Source organism: Mustela nivalis, assembly GCF_964662115.1.
Source record: "Mustela nivalis genome assembly, chromosome: 2".
NCBI classification, from domain to species: Eukaryota; Metazoa; Chordata; class Mammalia; order Carnivora; family Mustelidae; genus Mustela; species Mustela nivalis.
Window position 1 is genome coordinate 152,777,814 of NC_139021.1, and position 24,996 is coordinate 152,802,809.

At 38.5% G+C, this 24,996-nt stretch overlaps 1 protein-coding gene across 21 annotated transcripts in view; it reads right to left on the reverse strand.

The window, feature by feature from the left end:
* The window catches only part of CPEB3 (cytoplasmic polyadenylation element binding protein 3), a 193,781-nt gene that overhangs the window by 53,250 nt on the left and 115,535 nt on the right, over positions 1-24,996 (reverse strand). For all 21 annotated transcript variants that reach the window (XR_014309265.1, XM_082721952.1, XM_082721960.1 and 18 more), the window contains 2 exons: positions 23,899-24,066; positions 22,104-22,193 (listed from right to left, as the gene is read on the reverse strand). Coding sequence is in view for 20 of the 21 variants with exons in the window: in XM_082721952.1 (XP_082578078.1) it covers positions 22,104-22,193; positions 23,899-24,066 (258 nt within the window). In the remaining variant the exon portion in view is untranslated. The remainder of the gene's footprint in view (positions 1-22,103; positions 22,194-23,898; positions 24,067-24,996) is intronic.

Genomic DNA, 24,996 nt, shown 5'->3' on the forward strand with positions numbered 1-24,996 from the left:
AAACTTGGCTGATAAAGCAGAGGCAGAGTTTGAAAGGATTGACCCCAATTTTGAAAGAAGTTCTACTGTGGGTAAAATGCTATCAAACAGCATCATATGGTATAAAGAAATCATTTGTGAAAGGGGTCAATCAATGTGACAAAGTTAATTGTTGTCTTACTTTAAGAAATTACCACATCCATCCCAAACTTTAGCAACCCCCACCCTGATCTGTCAGCAGCCATGAACACTGAGACAAGATTCTCCACCAACAAAAAGATTACAACTCACCAAAAGCTCAGATAATGGTTAGTGCATTTTAGCAATAAAATAATTTTTAATTAATGTACAGTTTTTTAGATATAATGCAATTGCACACTTAATAGACTACAATATAGTATAAACATAACTTTTTTAAAAAAGATTTTATTTATTTATTTAACAGAGAGAGAGAGATATCACAAGTAGGCAGAGCGGCAGGCAGAGACATAGGGGGAAGCAGGCTCCCTGTTGAGCAGAGAGCCCAATGCGGGGCTTGATCCCTGGACCCTAAGATCATGACCTGAGCTGAAGGCAGAGTCTTAACCCACTGAGCCACCCAGGTGCCCCAGTAAACATAACTTTTATATGCACTGGGAAACTAAAAAATTGGTTTGATTCACTTTATTGAAATATTTGCTTTATTTGGGTGGTATAGAACTGAACCCACAAAATCTCCATGGCATGCCTATAAATCTGGTCATCATGAGAGCAGGCAGATTCATCATTGGCCTGAGCCACAACCACCCGCCAAAAAACCAGCATCATCTGTCCCCCAAACTCTATTAAGCTTTAGGCTTGACACATGCTACAACTTGGATGCACCTTGAAAATATTACGCTAAGTGAAAGAAGCCAGGCACAAATATTGTATGATACCATATATATAAAATGCCAAGAACAGGCAAATCTATAGAGACAAAAAATAGATTATGTTACTTCTGATAATGATGCTTGCTTTCTCCAAGGATACTCTCCTAACTCATGGAAGAGTATACAACTGATAAACATGGATACTAGCTGTAGAATTTCCAGAGAGACAGCTAGCTTTGCTCACTTTGATTCAGTAAGATTTACTGAGCAATTGTTACAAGTGGGACACACTCTATGGATTATGAGAAAATGGAGATGGAGGCGAGTACTTCCTACTAAATAGACATTTAAAGAATTGACTATTTGCTACAAAGCTGAATCAGATACATGGAGACAAAGTGCCTTGGAAGCACAGAGAAGCAAGGACTTTGACTTGAGAGAATGTCAAGTCAACAGATACTCAAGGGACTAATTCTGGCTTCTGCTGCCATACCAGGATTCATGTATCGCAGCTGGGCAAAGGCCCATCATGAGCTAGTCTAAGTTTCACTACTCAACTATTCAACTCCTCTGCAACCCCTCTAGCTTTGCTCAGTCTCTCAGCTGTCACCTCCATTCCCAGTCCTACTACTGACCTCAAAAAAACCACCAATAAATATGGTTCTATCCTGGTATGCTGCATGCCAGAAATGTGTAAATGGTGGAGAATAAGAGCCTCCATATTCAGAGGATTCTCACACATCAAACAAAGACGTTAATCAACTGGCCTAGAAGCAATGCCCTTGGGAGTCCTGGGCAGCACATAATGACAGGAGCAGTAGATAATGAATAATGGGTACTTTTAAAAAATCCTTTTTCTCAATTCCTTGTCTACTACACACAGCACCCAAGCAAATATAGAAGAAGAAGGTTAACCCTACCATCTAAACAAACACAGTAGGAAAAAGATCAACCACTACCTGACACACCAAGAGTGGCCAATCCAAAAGGCAGAAGTCAATGCACAGGGACAACACCAAGCCCACAGAAGTGGGTATGTAGACACAACAGGGAGGTTGCCTACATGGGCGGGGGGGTGCCCAGAGCTGTTTTCTGGGCTCTGTTCCTAGGCTCGATGGGTCAAAAGATTCAGCAGGTGGCTAGGCAAGAAAAATAAAACCTAACAGCAAAACTAGAAAAAATATCATTTCTTCATATCTTCATTTTACTGGAAACAGTATCAAACAATCACCAAGCCCCAAGGAATCTATTAAAAATTCAGTGTTTTCATTTAATGTGAGAACATTAATTCCACTTGCCAAAGTGAATATTAGAGATGAGTGAGTTAAAACAAGCAAATCATAAAGAGGGGGTCTCAGCATGTCCTCTCAAACCTCCTGCCTCACCCTGTTAAACCCTGGTACAGATGGCCCAAAAAGGTCCTAAAGGCACACTGAATATCTTGTTCTTGAAGAGGATCCCATCTGTGTACATTATGCACAGATCCATCAAAAAAGCCTGGGATGGGAAGTCTGGGTTGCTCAGTTGGTTGAGCATCCGACTCAATCTGGTCTTGTGTCTTGATCTCAGGGTCATGAGTTCAGGTCCCGGGCTGAGCTCCATGCTGGCCATGGAGCCTACTTAAAAAACAAACAAACAAACAAACAAACAAAACTGCCTGGGAATGAGGCATGCTCACTGAGCTGGTGATATCTCTAGCTCCTTGCCACCAGAAGGCCACCAGACTGACTACATTTTTCCGGCACATTGTTGCCTACCCTCTGATACCTTCCACGTCAATTCCTGCACTGAGCTCAACCTGTGCATCAGAAGAGGAGAGTATCTCCCCACAGAAGCTGAGTAGCTACCACAAAGACATGTAGATCTTCAACCGGGCCTCTCTCACAGCCATAAATGTTAACATGAGCAGTATACAGAGTAAAAACAATGGGGAGTCAGAAGTAAAAGCTTGCTACCAATACTATTATCAAGAAAAATATCCATAAACAACAACTTCTCCTTTTAAGGAATGGCCCATAATACCTTACCAATTCCTTCAGGATAACTCTTTTACAACAAATAATCTTTTATAATAAATCATTTCTACTCCCTGATCAGCAAGCTGCCACTCTCAGTAATGACAATATTCTCCTAGCATTACAGATAAGGGGTGTGTGACTCCACGTCAACAATTTCCTTCAAACCTACTTCACACCTCAGGCCTTCCAACCAAAACAAAATTCACCAGAAACACCCAAAATCATTATAAATGGAACAACTTTATTGTATCTTCACCTACTAAAAACACCTTCTGACGCCTCAAGATCAACCAAACTCAAAGGAAGAATCTTTCAAATATATTTCCCTTTTGATCTTCAGAAATTTAAGGTCAAATTAAAGTATAAAAAGAGTCCTTCTAGAATAACAAGGTCAATGTGAGATGAAAATTTAAATTAATTATTTATTAAAAGGCAAATTCCACATGGTACTTTTGAAAAGAGTTCTGGACTAGGAGTCAGAAGGTCTAGATTTGGATCCAAGTTCTAACATTTAGTTATGTCTAACATCTAGCTATGTGTAACAATAGCTAACATTTTCTGAGCATCTATTTACTGTGTCCCAGGCACCATTCTAAGTGCTTCCATTCACACCCTGTAAAGTAGGCACTATGTTTAGTTGTTTCACAGTTAAAGAAATCACATAGAGTGATCAGGCAACTTACTCAAGGTAACCCAACAAGTGGTGGAACCATGAATTTGAATATTAACTTAAAGTTTCTGAGTCTTGTCTCTTTTCTCTGTGAAATGAAAAAAGAATTTGTCTTGATTAACTTACAGAGGGGTGGGTTATAAAATAACACATGTAAAGGTGCTTTGTAAACTAAATATTGTGCAAGTGTCAATTTTTCTTTCTGCATTTTCAGTTATTTGTGTGATATGTCAAATGGAGTTTTACATACAGTCTCACAAAAATTGGAGTTCGAATTAAGGATATGTATTTTCTATGTGCATTTTCAAGTGTTTGGTGAATAAAGAGCAGTAATCTAGATACTAAAGGTAAGCCTTAAATTTATTTAAATAATAGACTGAATACTATGGTAAACAAATAATAAAGTGACTGAATTTTTTTTTCATATATAACTAGCCATCTCCACCAGGAAAGAGAATGATCAGATGTGATATTATTTGATGATTCTAATACATTCTTTAAATAAATGCCTATTATTGAGGTACCTGGGTGGCTCAGTCAGCTGAACATCTGACTCTTGATTTTAGCTCAGGTTATGATCTCAGGGTGGTGGTATTGAGCCCTGTGCTGGACTCCACACTTAGTGGGAAGTCTTCTTGGGACTCTACCCTTCCCCCCTACTCTTGCATGGGCTTTCTCTCTCTCAAATAAATAAATTTATCTTCCAAAAAAAAAAAAATAGAAGCCTATCATACTTACAAATAGAGCTCCTCAAACTGTCACTATGAGGGCAGGTTCTTCTGTTAGTATCAAAGGCATATAAAAAAGCTTGGTCAAAAAATTATCAGCTCATTCTTGCCCTCTGAGCCACTAAGAGACAACAGGATCATAAAACTCAGGTTTCACAAATGGTGACTTTGTTTCCCACATACCTAAGGAGTCTGAGAGGGTTTCAGAGATGTGGTGAGCTATGGGAGGCCCTCAGCTCAGAACCAATCTGTGGGTGGAACTATGAGCTCTGGGGGAAGCTACAGGAACTCTAACACTATCACCATCACGACTCTGGGTTGGGCAGAATGGATGGCAGGAAACTGTTTGCTTTCCCACTGGTGCCACATAGGTTGGGGGGTGGGGGAAGGACTTTTAGACAAGCCTGGACTGACCACACTTCTCTGGGGTAAAGAGGAACATGAAGTTGTGGGGTTGGGGGGACTTAATTGGGATAATTCCATTTTATTTGGCCAGGTTTTTACAGGGTAAATTTAATTAAAAAATTTTTTCCTCTTTATACCTGAGAACACATTAAATATAACAACCTCCAAAATGTTCTTGGCTACCTGTCACAAACAACGCTTCCTGAGCTCTTAAATACATAATTTTTCATGTTAGATTTTTTTTATACTTGATCCCTAGTACAAGTAACCATCACCACCAACTTCACCACCACAAGCACAAGTTAAAAAGTGCTTACAGTGTGCCAGGCACTTTGCTAATAATAAATACTTTACATCTGCAATCTCTTTTCGTCCTCACAGTAATTCTATGAGGCAAATACAGTTGTTATTCCCATTTTACAGATGAGGAAACTGAAACTCCAGGGTTAAGGGACACCTCAGACTAAAACCCAGGTCTGCTTACAGAGCCCTCATTCTTCATCCATTCACTTATACTGTCTTGCCTAAAAATGATGAGACAAGAATATCATTATCATTAGCAAATGAGGACTGGCTTGTTTATTATTTATGGTTACTTTTGAGACTGTGATCATTTCACAGTGTTTTAAGTAGCAGAAAGTGGTCACCTATGCTTTAGTACTACAATTTAAGGTCTATGTAGATATATTTGCTCTAAAGTCCACAGACATATATTAAGAAGAACTGAAATGATGAATTTCAAAATCATCAGGAGAAGTTTAGATTTAGTTTTATTAGTCAATCAAAATGTTATATTTAGTAAAGATGCTTACTATCTTTCAATATATGTCTAAGTTATGTATTTATTTTTTAAAGATTGTATTTATTTGTTACTTGAGAGAGAAAGTAAGAGGAGGGAAAGAGAGGAAATCTGAAACAGACATAAGGCTCAATCCCACTGAGCTTAAACCAAGAATCGGATACTCAACCAACTGAGCCACCTAGGCGCCCCATAAGTTATCTATTTAGAAAAAGGCACTTGAGGGAGCGAAGAAGCAGGTATCTCACTAAATTAAATAAGATTTTAATAAAATGAATATCATCATCACAGTAATAATTGACTGAAGCAAGAGTCATCAATGAATTCTAAAACTATTGGGTGAATTTGGGAAGGGGATACAAGATATTTAATATACTCTTAATAAAGTATCACTTCATAGATTAGTCAGTATTTAAAAAGGGAGAAAGAGGCATTTTTAAAATGGAGAAATCTGGCAGACAGCAGTTTAACCAAATGATCACACTTAACATCACCAACCATGGGGTAAATTGACTTAATGTGCCTCCTGTACTATGTCCTTCTCAGTGCAACAGATCATCTGCATACTATTCCTGCTAACAGTGTTTTACCTGAATCTCATTATGAGGAAACAATCAGATAATTCCAAATTAAGTGATATTCTATAAAACCTCTGAAATACACCTATCAAATGATACAAAAGATAAAAAGCCTAGGAAACTGTCTAAATTAAAGGACAGTATAGAGATATGATAACTAAGTGTAAGACTCTATTGGGCTGGGGACACCTGGGTGACTCAGTGGGTTAAGCCTCTGCCTTTGGCTTGGGTCATGATCCCAGGGTCCTGGGATCAAGCCCCACACTGGGCTCTCTGCTCAGCGGGGGGGCCTGCTTCACCCTTTCTCTCTCTGCCTGCTTCTCTACTTACGATCGCTCTTTCTCTCTCTCTGTCAAATAAATAAATAAAATCTAAAAAAAAAAAAAAAAGACTATATTGGGATGTTAAGGCTACCTGTTTAGATCTTGAAGTAAAACAAACAAACAAACAGGGGCACCTGGGTGGCTCAGTGGGTTAAAGTCTCTGCCTTCGGCTCAGGTCATGATCCCAGAGTCCTGGGATCGAGCCGCACATCGGGCTCTCTGCTCAGCAGGAAGCCTGCTTCCCTCTCTCTCTCTGCCTGCCTCTCTGCCTACTTGTGATCTCTGTCTGTCAAATAAATAAAATATTTAAAAAAAAAACAGCTCTAAAGGATATTACTAGAACAATCTGGATATTTCTTGTTCATAGGAGACATCCAGAAGCACTTAGGAGTGAAGAGTCCTTACTTCTACAACTTACTTGCAAATGATAATCACACACTCACACACATACACACACACACACACACACACACACAGGAAAAAGAAAAGAGAATGTGGCAAAATGCTGACAACTGGTGAATCTAGAAAAAGGTTATATAGGTGTTTGTTGCATTTATTCTGATAGATTTTTTGTAGGTTTGAATTGTTTCAATTTTTGTTTAAATCCCAGTCAACATGTAGTGTAATATAGGTTTCAGGAGTAGAATTGAGTGATTCATCACTTACATATAACACTTAGTGCTCATCAAACAAGTGTGCTCCTTACTGCCCATTAGCCTTTAAACCCATCCCTCCATCCTCCTCCCCTCCATCAACCCTCAGTTTTTTCTCTACTGTTTAAGTGTCTTTTATGGTTTGCTTCCCTCTTTTTTTTTTCCTTCCCATATGTTTGCCTGTTATGTTTGTTATATTCCTCATACGAGTGAAGTCACATGGCATTTGCCTTTGTCTGACTGACTTATTTTGCCTAGCATAATGTACTCTAGCTTCACCCATATTATCACAAATGTCAAGAGTTCGTTCTTTTTCATGGCTGAGTAACATTCCATTGGTACATCTGCCACATCTTTATCCATTCATCAGTCGATGGACATTTGGGCTCTTCCCATAGTTTGGCTATTGTAGTTAATGCTACTATAAACACATGAAAAGGTGCATGTACCCTTTCAAATTTGTATTTTTTTATCCTTTGGATGAATACCTAACAGTGCAACTACTGGGTCATAGGGTAGTTCTCTTTTTAACTTTTTGAGGAACCTCCATACTGTTTCCCAGAGTGGCCTTATCAGCTTGCATTCCCATCAATAGTGTAAGAGGGCTCCCCTTTCTCTGCATCCTCACCAACATCTGTTGTTTCCGGTGTTGTTAATTTTAGCCATTCTGACAGGTGTGAGGTGGTATTTCATCATGATTTTGATATGTATTTCTGTAGATTTTAAATATTTGAAAATAAAAATTTGTTGGAAAAAAACCCACAAGGTCTTTCTGGGGAAGAGAGTAATATATTCTCCCCTTCTCTCAAGGACTGTTTGGTATTTTTCAAAAAAGCTTTATTTATTTATTTGACAGAGAGAGACACAGTGAGAGAGGGAACACAAGCAGTGGGAGAGAGAGAAGCAGTTCTCTCTCAGCACTCACTGAGCAGCGAGCCTGATGTGAGGCTTGATCCCAGGACTCTGGGATCATAATCTGAGCCAAAGGCAGATGCTTAATGACAAAGCCACCCAGGGCCCCCATTTAGTATTTTTCTTTTCTTTCTTTCTTTTTTTTTTTTTTTAAGATTTATTTATTTATTTGACAGACAGAAATCACAAGGAGGCAGAGAGTCAGGCAGAGAGAGAGGAGGAAGCAGGCTTCCCGCCGAGCAGAGAGCCCGATGCTGGACTCAATCCCAGGACCCCGGGATCATGACCTGAGCCGAAGGCAGAGGCTTTAACCCACTGAGCCACCCAGGAGTCCCCCCCCCTTTTTTTTTTTTTAAGATTTATTTATTTATTTGAGTATTTTTCAAAGACCCAATAGTTCTTAAAATTAACTAATGCTCTTAGTGATTTAGATGTTTCAAGTATCAACTACAATGGGAAAACAATTCCGGCTTGTAGGGCTATGCCCCAAACCACTGCTACATGCATAGACCAGTAGCTGGCCAAGGGATAGCCAGTTTCTGATTAAGTCTGATTTTCCCCAGAAGGAAAAATCCAGGGTCTGGACACACAGAGAGAGAGAGAGAAAGAGAGGGAGAGAGAGAGACAGAGAGACAGAGAGAGAGCACGCTCTCCTTGCACAGAATCCAGCCTCCCTGATTTCCTGTGACCTTCCTAGACAGAACTGAAGGGCACCTCCCCAGCCAGAGCTGCCTGAGTTCAAACACTTTTTGGCACAGAGGCTGTTCCAAACATTCTCACTAACCTTGGCTCTTGTGTCAGAGGACTTACCTGGTTTGCCTCAGGAGTCTTTGTCTTTGGATTCAATTCAATAGAACCAAAAATATTTATGAGGGACAGGGCATGAAGCTAAGCAATGAAGCTACAAAGATGAAGCAGCTAAGTCCCAGAAAAATCCAACCTATAAATAAATGACTAAGGGACACGATGAAAAGTGTTGTGTTGGGGGTGTGTCCTACAGAACACTGGTGAATGACAAAGAGCAAAGGTGTCCAAACATCTGCAAAAGCCATAGAACAAAGGCCATATATGAGCAGGGCAATAATTAGTCTTCCAGGAAGAAAGAGGATTCCAAGTTCAGGAAAGAGGGCAGGCCCAAGCACAGAAGGTCAGTCAAAGGTTTGGCTCACTTGGAAAAGAGACTAGAGTTCATTAGTTAGAGTATAGGATTGGGGGCAGTGGATGGGAAGAGCTGAAGCACCTCATCAATTTCCTGCCTCCTGCCTGGAGAACACCGTAGTTCTCTGAACTGGATTCCCAATTCATTCCCTATTTATTCATGAAAATAAGTGATTTCCAAAATTTACTGAACACTTACTATGTGCTCTAGGCACTACAGAAGAATACTAACATAAGCCTTTGTTCTTAAGGAAATGGTAAGCTAGTACAAGAAAGTAATGAAGAGTAAGTACATATAGAACCATAATCTAGGAAGAACACATTAAGTATCCCAATTTTTTTTTTTTAAGTATTTGTAGAAACTGGACTTCACAGAAAGAAGACAGATCTTTCAGTGAAGAAGACATGGATAGAGAAATCAGGAAGTCTATCTGTAGGTGATAGCAGATCTTAACGGCATGACTGAATGAAAAAAAAAAATGGAGGCCATTCCAAGTGAAGGAATTAGCCTAAGATAATATGTAGAAATGGCTCTGCAGATACTGTCCAAATCCACGGATTCCTGAACGTTTCCTGTGGGTTCAGAACTAAACATATTTCTTTGACTATATTCACTACATAGGGCTGAGGCTCAAACATTTTGGGCTAGCCTGTTTTGTGTTTTTTTTTACTGCACTAGTAACTGTTTCTTTGTGGACTTCTGGCTTGGCAGGCGGGGGTGGAGGAAGGTAGGAATGGACAAGAAAACAAGTCTGATGGGTAGAACCACCTCAGAGCTGAAAACTGGCAATCTACTTCCTGTGTTCTTAGTAAAGTCCTATAATCCAGGGCAGTGACCTGGGGCATTTGGGCTTAAAACTTGCTCTGTTTATGTAACCTCACATTTCCTACATAAAGAGGTCCTTGTGAAATCGGCCAGTCTGTCAGTTCTAGTCACAGTCAGTTCTAACAAGCACCTGACCATGAAAACTGAGCTCAGACTGAGGGTGTGGGAGGAAACTGGTCAAACTAGTTGGGCAGTTTTATTATTACTGAGCATTACATTTTCATGGGGGGGGCACTAATATTACTTAATACCTATTAAGTCTAAGTACTGTGTTGGTATGAATGTGCCCTATTTCCCATAATCCATTTAATAACCCAATGAGTAGTATTAACATAGATGAGTAAACTGACGTTCAGAGATTAAATGACTTGCTCAGTGTCACACACTAACTACTGCCCAACTCTGAGTCCACAAACACCCAGCTCTTGCCCTACTGGTTGTTATCTCCCTCATTCAGCATCACACAACTTTTAACCTAACAGACACTTCCATGCAGATGAAGTTTTGGTCCAAACTGCTTGTACAGTGCTTGAACTTTGACAATCTAGTTTCTCCTCCTTCCTGCACTTTAATACTCCTCTGATGAATTCCTGATGCTGCTGCCACAGGTTTTCTCTGTGCCACCATTTCTCCTTCACAAGATGAAAGCCTTGACTAAAGCTATCCATCCTATTTTGAAAGACAACCCAAGTCTTTGTTCTCGGCTTTCAAAATTGTTCACCAGATCCTTTCATTTTCCCATTCCAAACCTTTTCAACTGATATATCCTCTCTTGGTCTCACTTGTTCATCCAATTCCTGTCAGCAAGTCCTGTCCCAATCTACACCCTCTGTGAAAACACTCACCCTGCCTCAGCCTGTCAAATTTGCACCTTCCATTTCAGTTCCTGAGAGCTACTCTCTTCCAAAGAACATTCTCATCAGGGGTGGTTTTGATTTCTCTACACTATACAAGCATCTCCCCCACTCCCAGCACTTCGGTCTGGACATAGCATCAGGTATTGCTCTGACAGAGTACTGGGTATCTCCATTATGTATGTGGCTGCTCAGGCCCTATCCTGTTGCCGGCACCTTCCTCTGCCTACTCCTTTCTATACAGTCCCTCAAACAACACGTGCTCTGAAACCAAAGACTCGCTCTTACAGTTCAACTTCAATACAATGCAGAAGAGGTAGGTGTTTAATAAAACAGTTTAAACCGAGGGTGTGCTAAGCTTCTGAAAGCAATAATAAGTCAAAACAAAACGAAAAGACCACTCCTGCTAGCCTGAAGTACAGTTTCCATGTTTTTATAAGAAAATCCTTCTGAGAAAGAAAACTTCAATCAATTAAAATACAGAATTCACTAAAAGGCATGAGTATTATAAACCAGGATCTGCTTTAAAAAAAAAAAAAAAAGGCAAAGTACTACTCAAAAGCTTATAAACTGCAAAAGGTTAGGTACAGGCTAAAACCCTTGAGTTTCCCAACTTGGATCAGTTTATGTAACTCAGAAAGTAGAAAAGCTTGGAATCTGGGCCTAAAACAACAGACTTATTTCCATTCAAGTTATACTACAAGGGAAAAAAATGTGAAATGTGAAAACTTTCCTTTCCAGAGCCAGATTTAGATAAGCTGAAGGAAAAAGAAACAGATGCCACGAATCCAGCCGATGCAGCTTCACAATGACCTATTTTTGTCCATTTAGAGTCCTCTTTCCTGTTCTTCAAACAGGATCTCTGTAGCTGGCTGCCTCAAAGTGAATCTGAAAGCCATGTGGCCTGGCTTGTGCCAGGTTCACAAACTACGCTGGTATTATATACCCTTCCACAATGACATGACCTTGGTCTCAAGGACCAGCAGCCAAGCTAGCCCGTCCAGTGCAGAAGAAATATATGATCGCCCAAACAAACAGCCACTGAGAAGTACACCCTTCACCCAAGGTGGGTGGGAATCATCAGATCGAAAGGCATGAGTTATTCTTGCATAAATCTGCATGCCTGTTACTGTTCCTGCTCACCTGGCTATGCACCTGAAACCTGTCCTCCCTCTCCACCCCCGGACGGCCAGAACTGAAACTGGCTGCTCAAGTGGGCTGAGATGACCTCCTCCGCTCCACTGCCAGCATCACCAACTTCTGAATAAGGTTTCAGAGCCATGTGGTCAATCTCCTGTCCAACATCTGCAGCTGGCTGCTCTCCTTACCTCTGTCCCACAAGTCCCTGCCAACAGCAGTAGTGCAGCTGTACGGACTATCCAGGAGATGCCAGTTCTTTTCTTTTCCCTGGCCCCCGCCCCACCACAAGAGCTCAGACCACTGGCAGTATCGAGAGCAGCTGCTTGTACAGAATGAGGGGAAGGCGGCTCAGGGTGGGCAGAGATTTTTCTGTAGCTCTAGTGATAGCAACTTTGGACACAGGCTAGTCTTCCAAGGAGGTCATGATAAACACACTTATCCTCATAAAAGCTTGTCATGCCCACCTTATCCTCCTAGTAATCACATTCACAGCCCCACGTTCAAGGAAGCAGAACTAATAAGCTGTTTCTTTACCAAGCAGCCAAAAATTCTCCGACCACTGTCTTTAGGATGGCCCTATGTCACAGCTAGGTAGGTTATTAAAAAATGAACTGGGCCAATCAATTCCCTCTTTCTGGAATTTAAGAAATATGAAATATGAAAATAGTTTTCCCACTGGAAGCACAGTCAGAGACGAGCACACGGGCAGAGAAGAGCTGAGTCACGATAATGGTGGAATATTATGATGAAAAATTCACAGTTCCCACTGCTTGGATCCCTGCAGCCTGCCACTCCCTAGCATGATACCTCCATGATATCTGCTTCTACCACAGCTCCTACTTTTGGGGCTTTCCTTGTCACTTTTTACCACATCCCTAACTTGAGGTAGTACAAGAGAACGTCTGAACCTTGTAGTCAAAGAACTCAATTACAAAGCAGTGCACTCATGTCCAGAAATGATGGTATGGCATCACCCAAGAGCTATATGGGATGTAATCCCATGCTCATAGCTACAGCTAAAGGGCATCTCAGACCCACAGCCTCATCCTAAACCAGATCTTGGAAATACCTCCGTTATGTCAGTGTGACTAACAGAACAGAAGAATTTAGGAAAAAGCCCAGGACCACTTCTGTTTTTAAGCTGTGAAAGTGTCCCATGGGTCACACAACTGAAGTTGTTAATTTTTATATAAAATCCAGTCTTGTAAATAACAACATAATATATCAGATTTTCGAGTTTAAACCAATATTCCTTTCCCACAAATGATACACATTAGTCAAACAAATAAAAATAACTTCCTTTATAATTAATTCACCAGATAAAATAGCACAAACTCTTGGTCAGTCAGGTCTAAGCCGTCTGATAAAAACTATATGATCTTAGGAAAAGACAATTCACCTCTTCAAATCTCAGTTTAAAATAAAGATTATATTAAAATGAGATGATCTTTATGGAACTTTCCAGCTTTAAAATGTGATAGACTTCTATTCTCTGAGCAAGTAGTGAACTCATCATTTGCAAAGATAAAATCTATTCATTTAACAAATATCTGAGGGCCAGCCACTGAGGCAGGTATGCAAGGTACTAGGCGTAGAACAGTGAACAAAACATAAAAACACTCTACTCTTATAAAACTTACATTCCAATCTAGAAAACAGAGAAACATGTCAGTTCTTCAGGTCATAGGCACTTTGAAGAAAAATAAAACAAGAGCGAAAAAGAAATAAAATGAGTAAGAGGGTAAGAGGGACAAAGAGCAAGAGAATAGAGGGACTGCCATTTTAGATAAGGAGATCAGGAAAGGGCTCTCTGTTAAGGTAACAGTTGAGGAGAGGTCTGTCTAAGGGAAGAGATGAGCCGTCCACTCAGAAATCTGGGAAAAGAGTTTCAGACAGAAGGAAGTACTAAGGCCCTAAAGGGCCTGAGGAGACCTCAAGGAATAGCAAAGAAGTCAGTGTGACCAGAGTGGGTAAGGGAGAGAATGATAGGAGATTAAGTCAATGAACACCAAAGATTCAACGGATGTGACCCAAGAGGAAAGGTTTAAATGCTTCAAGTAGAAGATTCATACCAATGTGGTTTCTGGCTTTTGTGGGGGTCCATCACATTTCGGATCCACAGGCAAAAGGTAAGTCCACACTGCAATGTACCATCTCTCTAACTTGGAACTAAGCAAAAATGGTGCTGCAGATGTCCAAATTAGCATAAACATCATAGAGAAAATTGCTTTGGGAAGCCATGTGATCTCAAATCTGGACTCATCAAGAATTTCATTTCTTTTTACTCTAGTTAAGCTCCTGCCAATTTATTCTAAAGAGAATCCTATGAAAGAAAAAAAAAAAAACCCCACATACAAGGATATATTAACAGGAAGGAACATCATTTATAATAGCCTAAATAACCAACAAGCCAGTGAATTAAGGTGTAACAACAGGTTAGGCAGACTCTTGAAAAATATGAAAAGTATATAGTAACATGGCAGGGAAGAAGGAGGATAGAAAACTGTATTTCTGCTATAATTATACCCTCCACAAAAAAGGATATATATGAATAGAGACTGGAAGGAAACAAAAAATGATGGTGGCTGGTTCTGCTGGGCAGGCAGGATTATTTTTATTTATAAAATAATACTCATTCAGTGCAAACTTGATTTCTTTGTTCTGGTTTTCCTACTTCAATACAATACTAACATCGAGAATTACGATAACAATAGAAATTCCTGTGATCATGTAGTTGACAAGAAGGCCACACTCATTTCTATTCCATGGCACTCTTTTTTATTTTTTAACATTTTATTTATTTTTTAATTAAATTATTTTTTTCTTAAGTAATCTCCACACCCAACATGGGGCTTGAATTCATGATCCTAAGATGAAGAGTCACACACTCTATTGGCTGAGCCAGGCACATACCCTTCATGGAGACCTTCTCAGTAACCCTATAATATCTGATGGTCCTGATACACTTTTTTGAACCTACTTTCCTTAGCCTCCAAGGTCACAAATATGCTCCTAGTCCTTCACTCATCCACATCTCTACTGACATGTTCTCTTCTTCCTTTTAGTTCCTAACAACATTTACTTATTATTTGTCATTTTCTTCTCTCTCTCCTCTATAAAGACACTCTCAAGAGATGTGGGTCTCCAGCTCCTGTCTCTTCTTTCAAACTACGTAACCACAATCTCAATGGCTATTAGTAATTTCCTCTCAGATCAGATATGAGGACACACCAAACTCTACATGTCTTTAATCAAACTGTCACATCATCAAATTTGTTTTCTCTCAATTGATTTCCCTACGTTCAACAGTACCATGACTCTCCCATTCAGTGGAAGTAATTTTAGCACAACCCTATCATCAAAGTCTACCATCATCATGATCTACTCGTTTAGAACTACTGTTCTATTACTGCCTCTGGTCTAGTAAAATCTCAATGCTAATATCTTAGGTCTTTGTGGTCCTTATTACTGCTTATAAACTGGATTACAGAAAATTCCTAAATAATTTTTCTAACTCTGGCTAAAACAACAAAATCAAGTATAAAAACCTCAATCACCTCTCCCCTGCTTAAAAAAAAAAAAAGGCTTTAAAGATATCTAGGTACTATGAAAGTATTCTCTATACATTTTCTTATTTAATCCTAACAAACTAGAATTAGACACTATATTGTTTCCATTTTGTAGATTAAAAAATAGAGATTTGGGAAAATAATCAGCTCAGGGATACACATATGGTAAGTAGTGGAACAGGAAATCCAACCCAGACAGCTTGCTCCAGAGCCTTTCTTCTTGATCACTGTTTACTTGGCCTTGGTGGGAGGCTTGGCCGTCAGGCTACCACATAATCCTGCCTTAATTAAGCACGCTGCCCACCTCTGGGCCATCCTTACTCCAAAATGAGACTAGTAGAGTGCTATATTTAAGGGCCTTGGATTCTGAGGCCAGCCAGTTCAGGCTCAAATCCCAGCTCTACCATTTAATACATGACCATGGACAAATAGCCCTCCTCTAAATCTGTTTCTTCTTCTGTATAAAAATGGGAATACTAAAGGTGTCTATCTACCTTGTGCAGTTGGGAAGAATAAATATGATTTAGAAAACAGTATCCCAATGCCTGGCTGATGGTAGCTCTTAGTAAAGGTTAGCCATCTTAATTATCCTAACTCTAGCCTCCTGCAATTTCTGCCTATTCTTTTCCTGCCCAGTTTTGAAGATCAAGGTCTTACATAGCCCACAGCAATCTGTTCCTCTTCTGCCTGCACAGAATATTTTTTGCTCACTTGTCATTAAGCATAAGTTGATCTGTATTTTAATAAAAATAACAGTATCATTCAGAATATCTACTGTATGCAGGGACTGCTTTAATCACCCCACATGAACTTACGTACTTGTTTTAATTCTCATCATGACCTTCTGAAGTAGGTACTATCATGATCCTTCTTCTGCAGATGATGAAACGAAGGCACAGTAAGGTTAAACAATAAGCCCAAGGTCATACAATAGGTGGAGGAGCTCAGCACGTCTAGTTCCAGAACCCAAGCTCTTTACCATTACTTAGCATTTCACATCTGTTATTTCCAGGTCTCCTCCAAGAACTGCAAACTGCAACCTTCTCAAAAACAAGAATGGTAAGCTTCTCTAGATCCCCCAAAAGGCCAAAAATGGACTCTTTAACAGATGGACAAGGAACAAACATTGGATGGATTGATATTCCCAATGCTGCATCATCACTTGCATCAGGACCTCAGCCCTCTGCATTTATTCTGTTCTCTCACCATCTTTTTTCAATAACTATCTTAAATTACCTGCATCCAAGCTATTTTTAAAAATTATTTATTTATTTATTTGACAGAGAGAGAGAGAGAGTGCGCACAAGCACAATGAGTGCACATAGAGGGAGAGGAAGAAGCAGGCTCCCCACTGAGCAGGGAGCCCGATGTGGGGCTGGATCCCAGGACCCCAGGATCATGATCTGAGCTGAAGGCAGAAGCTTAACCGACTGAGCCACCCAGGCACCCCCTGTACCCAAGCTATTATAAACATAAGTGACATTGATTACTATTCTGTATGAATGTGGGTTTGGGCTCATGTCCTAAGACTTGGAAGAACCTCTTTCTAAACCTCACAATTGCAACTCTGCTATTCCAGAACTAAGAAGTATGCAAAGATGATCTTGGAAAACTTTTCCTCAATAGTTTGGCTAGAGTTGGATTTCTTTTCATCATCAAGAACTAAATGCAGGAAACGCAAAGCAAGACTTTGCTTCACTTTTATCAATAGCTATTTGAAAGTATTTTAAACTGATATTTCTACTTGACCCAACTCCATTCTTCCACCACCCCAAAGACAAACACCACACAAATGCCTTCATGTCCACCTCTATGGGGGATGAAATTAATTTAGGGAAGAAAAATAAATCCTATTGTTTCAAGTCTCATTCTTTTGCATCATTTTCTCCTAACATTCCAACCACACTTCATTTATTCAAAGGTACTAAAGCCCTTTCATACTCAGTCATTCCCATATGGTACTCCTCTGCTTGGAACCTGCTTCCTTAACTCTCTAGCTAACTCCTCAATTTTCAGATCTGCCTAACTGCCATCTTCTTAGAAAAGCTTTCTCCATATCCGCACTCTAAAATGAGATACTTTTAGAGATACTGCCCCCTTTTCAGAGATACTGCCTCTCTACTTGCCCTTTACAGAAATATCACAATTTGTAATTATGTTTATTTTTTGACTGGTTGACTAATTTCTTACTTCCTCCACAGGACTATAAGTTATGAGGTCTGAGACCAAATTATGAAAACACACATTCCGACTTCCAAGCCTTCCTCCACCTTTCCTTGTTCTCAGTGTTGCTCTGCAGAACGAGCAATCACCTGCTTGTGGCCTACAGATAAACTGGTCCACAGGACTTTGCATATCTTCAAATGCCTGATCAAATACCCCAGTGGTCTTTGTGCTGGAGAGAGCCCCAGATTCCATTATCTCCCATTGTGTTGGCCCAACAACACTTAGAGGGACAACTGATGTGCCTGGTCAGTGCTTCTCTACATGGATTTTAAGCTCTGCACAGTCCATGAAAGGGTCATGGTTTTATAAACTCTACCCTATATTTGTATAGGTAAACCTGCCAGATGAATGAATGTGTATTTCATTAGGCATATACTTTCTGAGAAAAAGGCCAAACAGCTCAATAGGGAGTGGTTCCAAAATGGACAGCCAAACAAACTGTAGGTAATAGCCAATCTAAGGTAACCTAAAGAAAAGTTCACTCAGCATGAAGGGCATTCCCAAGAAGGCGTGGACCTGTATTAAAACCTAAGGAATTTAAGGAAAAGTAGAAACAGAGCAAGGGGGCATTATTAAGAAGGCACAGAACAGTTGCAGTGAACTCCTTAGATGGTCCCAACATTCAAAGCAATGGGCATGGATTCTAAAACTTACTTCAATCTTATAATAACACCAAATCTCTTTAGGTACTCCCTAATCAGGTCAACTTTCAGACTAGCTGAAAGCCAAAACACAAAAAGGAGTCAACAGTATAATCATTATTTCTCTTCCTAACCCCTAATCACAGGGAAGGCAATCCACTCTGCAAGGATGCAAGCCTGTGGACCAGAATTGGGACATCCAGATTTTCCTCTTGGCCTTGCTGTCACTGACCCCTCTCAACACTTAACCTCAGGTATAAAATAAAGGCATCATGTTCTACAGTTTATATTATTATGCTGTTATATAGGAATGGCACCAAAAACCATGGAGTTAACAGAACTGCTAAAATTCGTACTGCTCATACCAAACCAAATGTTTTCTTTTAAATTCTTAGTAACAAATTTAAGTAGGATATTGTAAACATGATAAAACATCACCAAAAAAATGGTGATGTGGAAACCATTAGACATAAGGTACGTCTGAGAGAAGTGAAAATATCTATATTTGAAAAGAGATGACATAAAAAGAAATGAATAATCTTTTAAAGTACGGAGAGACAGATGTCACAATGGTAATTTATTCTATTTTACTTTACAGGACACAATTTATCAATAGGGTAAAGGTTGCAGGGAAGCATTTGACTCCATTGAAAAACAAACTTAAGAATTACCTAGGTCTAGCAAACATATAGACTTCCTCTAAAATAAACTGCCTCCTTTGTCAATGGATGTCTCAGAAGCTACATGAGTAGCTCAAAAGACTATTTTAAAGCAGGAGGCAACAAACTTTCTGCAAAGGGATTTGAGGATCACATATAGTCTCTGCTACATATTCTTCTTGCATGTGTATTTTTACAACTTTTAAAAATATAAAAACCATCCTTAGCTTACAGTCCGTATAAAAACAGGTAGTTTGCAGATTCTCATTCTCGAAGTGCTTTCCAATAGAAAGATGAGTCATATGTATCTTAAAATTTTCAGAAACAAAAAAGTACACAAAAAAGCAGACAAAATTTTTCTAATACCTACGTCTTAAAGATTAAAAGAAACAGGTGAAGTTCATTTTAATGCATTTTCGTTCAATATACCACAAAATTACCAATCTAACATGAAAACAAAAGTACTAGTGAGATATTTTACCTTTTTCTAAAACTATGTCTTCGAAATCCAGTGTATAATTTATACTTATAGCATATCTCAATTTAAATTAGTCACATTTCAAATGCTCATTAGCTACATGTGGCTAGTAGCTATCATTCTGGACAGAGCTGTTCCAGAGAAACTTGTGCACTCCACAGAGAAACAGAAGAGTTAACCTTCCAACCAACACTTATTTTTCTTTCTTATACTTACTTCTTTTTTTTTTTTTAAAGATTTTATTTACTTATTCGACAGAGAGAAATCACAAGTAGGCAGAGAGGCAGGCAGAGAGAGAGAGGAGGAAGCAGACTCCTCCGCCAAGGAGAGAGTCCGATGAGAGGCTTGATTCCAGAACCTGGGATCATGACCTGAGCCGAAGGCAGAGGCTTTAACCCTCTGAGCCACCCAGGTGCCCCCTCTTATACTTATTTCTAATGATCCAAATTGATGAAGAAAAACTGTATTAGTCAATAAATGACTATTGAGATAACTGGCATGCTACTTGGAAAAAGAAAACTGGATCTCTTCTTGTGCATTACTTCGATATGAAGTCAGACAGAAATGAAAAGTCAATCTAAAAAAGTAAAATACATTCAAAGGCAAGTAAAGAGAAAAGAATGCCAAAAAAAGGAAAAGGGGATGTTATTTAAACCATCAGACTGGCAAAGATTGAAAAGGAGTCATTTCCTCAGACTCAATAAAACTGGTTTACAAATCAGATATTACTGGTGGGAACATAAACGTAAATGACCTTTCTTAAGGGAAGCTTTGCAATCTGTATAAATATGTACCTCACTTCTGGAAATTCACCCTAAGAGGTCATGACAAAGAACAAAAAGATGAAGGCACAAGGATATTCACTGAAGCATTACCCATGAGAGGCAACAGCTGGAAGCAACTTAAGAGTCCATCAGTAGGACAGATTAAATAAAATAAGGTCATTAAAATTATGTAGGTCTCTTATAGCAAGATGTTGACATGGCGGAGGGGAAATGAAGGTTACTGAACAACACATACAGTGTGATCCCATTTATGTAAAATGCAAAATTTCATGTAAATGTTCGTATTCATAAAGAGAACAGCAGAAGGAAATTTAATAAAATATATACAGTGATTATATCTGATACAGGTAGGTTTGAGATCATTTTCTTTGGACACAACTATATATGTTTATCTTCATTTTTTATGACCACCTGATACCTTTTATCCTTCACTCACTGAAATAACTCTACTCCAACTCAGGAAATTATTAGCACTCTTAGAAACACTGTTTAAACATGTGTCTTTACATAGCGTCACACATGTCCTATGAAGTTGTGAATACATTCCTTCAGTGGAATAATCAACATGGTGGTTTTTATCTTTTCTGATTAATATAAAACTTTATTTTTTAACTTTAAAAATTTTTGGAGAAGATCAAAAAGGAAATGACTAAAAACTAAACAAAAAGCCTCTATTTAGTGAGTAACTTCTTTTCATAGGTTATAGAGAGACTGGGGAGAAATAATGTCAAAGAAACCTAATAATCAGACATACGAAGAAGCCACCTGCCTTTCCCAGGTTAAGCCATAAATTCATTCCTGTACAAAGCACAGGAAGGGTAAGTATGTTAACTCCACCTTCTTGTGGTGAGCAATGTTATATGATAATACATAACAAAAAAAACAATTCTTTAGAGATGAAAGACATCCTTAAAACATATCTACAGAATATAACACATGAAGAAAGCTTTTTATTTTTAAATTTATTTTATTTCTTTAAAGATTTTATTTATTTATTTGACAGACAGAGATCACAAGTAGGCTGAGAGGCAGGCAGAGAGAGAGAGAGAGGGAAGCAGGCTCCCTGCCGAGCAGAGAGCCCAACTCAGGGCTTGATTCCTGGGATCATGACCTGAGCCGAAGGCAGAGGCTTAACCCACTGAGCCACTCAGGCGCCCCAGAAAACTTCCTTTTTAAAACCCAAAACACTCATCTATATGATTCTAGGAACTTACTCAGAGTTAACATCACTAGAAAAATTCCCTGAATTTTGCGGAAATGGCAAACAATGAAAAAAGTAATATATTTTCATGTCTTTGTAAATTACCAAAATAGCCTACCAAACATAATGGATGAGTTCATGTGAAGAGTTCTTTGCTAGTTTGCCCTCCACCCCTCAGCAAGCTAAGTCACTTAAAATACAGAGGTGAATAAAGGTAATTTCATACAATGTCACTTTTCAGCCACTAGGTTTTCCAAGTTTGGAGTTTACAAGAACTATAAAACCACAGGATTGTGGGATACAAATAAGATTTGATACAAAATAATCTTTTCCTCTCAAATCACTGACATTCTTCAAACCCCTAGATTTTTTTCTCTCAAATGATGAAAATTTAGTACAAGGCTCATTCACAATGGACTCACAGGATCTCACCGTGAGTACAATGGATGCCTGAAACCATCAGTGCTCTCCTGGGGGAAGAGTCTCCAAAAGAAAACAGTATGACACAAAAAGATGATCAGCATTAAAATATTTTCTTCATTAGGGGAAAAACTCCAACTGCTATTTCAAGAATTAAAAGGCTGTCTTTTATTGAACTGTCATGCTAGCTCTCCAACAGGCAAGCACTGGAGACATTTTAAATGCATTACCTTTAGGAGGAAAATACGACTTGCTTTCAGCTTTGTGAGGCCAGTCTACAACGAGAGGTCCAAACCTGCGAAAGCTGGCAGTGATCTCATCTACAAAATAAAGAAGCAATGTTAGAAAGAGAAAAAGAAAATATTGCAAACAGAATAGCATAAAGCATGTCTTTTTATTTAAAAAATACTTTGAAAACTATTTCTAAAGCATTTTTATAGATGTCAAACCTACTAAGTGAAATACAATTGTTTATTGGGTACATTTGGTTATTCACTTTCAACCATGCAGAATAGTGTTTCTAACTATAATTTATTGCTCTTCACCACCAACAAATTTGATATTAGAATTTGGAAGAAAAAAATCTGACATAACCAAGGTGACCTCTCTGTCGGGTTAAAAAAAAAAAAAAGATTCCAAAAATAGAAATGTTCTCTGCTTTTAGAAAAAAGGGAAAAGTACGCAAAATATTTAAAGTATGCTTTCATTTATGTAAAATAATCTCTAAAATATCCAAGATCATTAATATTAGGTTTTGATTATTAGTAATCTAAGATTATCTATAAGATTATTTTAGAAATAGATACAATTCTTTTGGTGAGGAGTAGGAGCAATAAGTAGGTAATTCTATTTGATGATAAAAAGTTAAAACCAATGATCTCTTTCTTTCATACTTACCTATTACATATTCCTATAAAGAAAATGTTTCCAAAGTTATAGCTCAATAAATTTACCTTTTCCTTCTGACTTCTGACTCAAAGCAGAAGGTTATAACTTAGCTCTCACTCAGAATTAAGCTGCTACCCTCTCAGACATGATATAAACTTTGTATTTAAAAAAAAAATCCCATTGATAGATGAGATTAACACTAGTAAAAGAATAGTTTGGAGGGAAATGAGTCTCTAGCTCTAAAGCATTAAGTCTTTAAAGCATTAAGTCTTAAAAAAAACTATTTTTAGACTATGTCTTTCTCATCATGAAAAAAGAAAATCATGATAAGTTGAAGAAATGTCACAACTAGAACAATGCTGACAAAACAACTGTTTTAACAATATTTTTTATAGAAGTTCCATAGCCTACTAGAATTAGAATTGTTGTTTTTTCCCCTTAAGTTAACTGTCACAATTTTACTCCATTCATCTGTACAACAAATATTTATTGATAACCCACTATGTGCTGATTGGGTTTGGGCATTATTGAAAACTCACTTTTGGATTGACAGTATCTCAAAAACATTATTAAGAAAAATTCTAATTAGTCTTTATTCTTTCAAAGGCAAGGGGGGCTTTTAATTAATAGATATCTATATTAAAATATGAGATGGGATAGTGATGAACATGACTGAAAGCACTGGAATTGGACTAATTTTGAATGCCAGCTGCACCATTAGCTACATAACCCTGGACAAACTGTCTGCCTCTAATCCTCAGTTTCCTTATCTATAAAATGGAGTTGGTAGGATTTGCCTTAAAGGATGAATATAAGGGTTAAATGAGATAATATAATGTGAAGCACTTAGCACAATTTTGGGCATATAGAGAGTTTCATAAATACTAACTTTCATTATTATTTTACAGTTTATCCCCAAATTAATGACTGGGAAACATGAAGCTGTTGGGAGGCTGCCCAGTATGAACACAAGAGCAGACCTGAAATGCACCATCTATTACTTCCTCATCTTTTGAATATTTTCATCCTCCAAACACAAAAACAGGAATGTCCCAAACTGCTTGGAGAGGAGAAGCACGGTCAAATCACACAAAGAACAAACCTGGCCTTTATAAGTCCTTAATGAATGCATCGTACCTTCATCAATATCAGGAGGAAGGCCTCCAACAAACACCTTTCTAGAGTAACGTTCTACGCGTTCTCCGTTTTGACAGCGAGTGGGAGAACTTAAGCCAGATGACAAGGATTGATCGCCGTGACTGTCGTCCAGGAAGGCATCTTCAAAGGGAAAGAGAGAAGACCGACCTGAAACAAACGTGGAAGTTTCTAGAGTTAAAATTATTTTCTTGGACAACAAATGCTTTATTAGGAACTAAAGTGTAGAAAAGATGTATCCTGAACTGTGACTTTTACAATAGGGTAAGCAACTGCAGATTGCTGAGCCTAGACAATGCCATCATTTTTGTGTAAAGGTATGCATAGCACAGAAATAAATGGACTGATAGTCAGGAGGAAGAATCTAAAATTACAGCTGCTTCCGCAGCTAAAAATCACCACCTTTTACGCAGAGAGTTCCTATCACTGCCACTAAGAGTATTCAGCAGCTATTTTTCCTTTCCCCAGACATTTCTTAAAATAAATGGAAAAGTAATCTTTATTCAGTAATCTGAATCTTTATTCAAAAGTAATCTTTATTCTTTATTTTATTTGCTCAAAGGTCCAGGCTGGCTGCAGAGGGAATATTACACTGATAACAAAGGCTGATCGCCTCTCTGATAGAAGGACTAAAGATAATCAATTTTTCCCTGCCACTCCGAACTGATCCAATTTAGGAATAAACATCTGCAGTAATCACAGATGGCACAAGTAAATGAGAAGACACAAATTAAGGTGTGGGAGTACAGATGCAGATGTGGTTATGACATTTTTTACCCTACTAATCTAGGCAGTATTTTGTATCACTCAAAAAATTATTTTCATTGTCAACTCTATAGCCAAATAGAGTTTATACAGCAAAAGCATCTACCCATTCCACATGACTGTACGAAAGATGCCAGCAGTTAGAGTCTGTTAATAAACATAACACAATAACGCCATCCGGCATTACAAAATAAAATCTAAGTTTAAAGCAAATATATTTCCTGTTTGAGTCAGTGAGTTCCTGGTAAAACTTTCCATTAGGTTACACTCTAAAAATGAACCATCTTGAATACGCTAACTTTTGAAAAAAAGAAT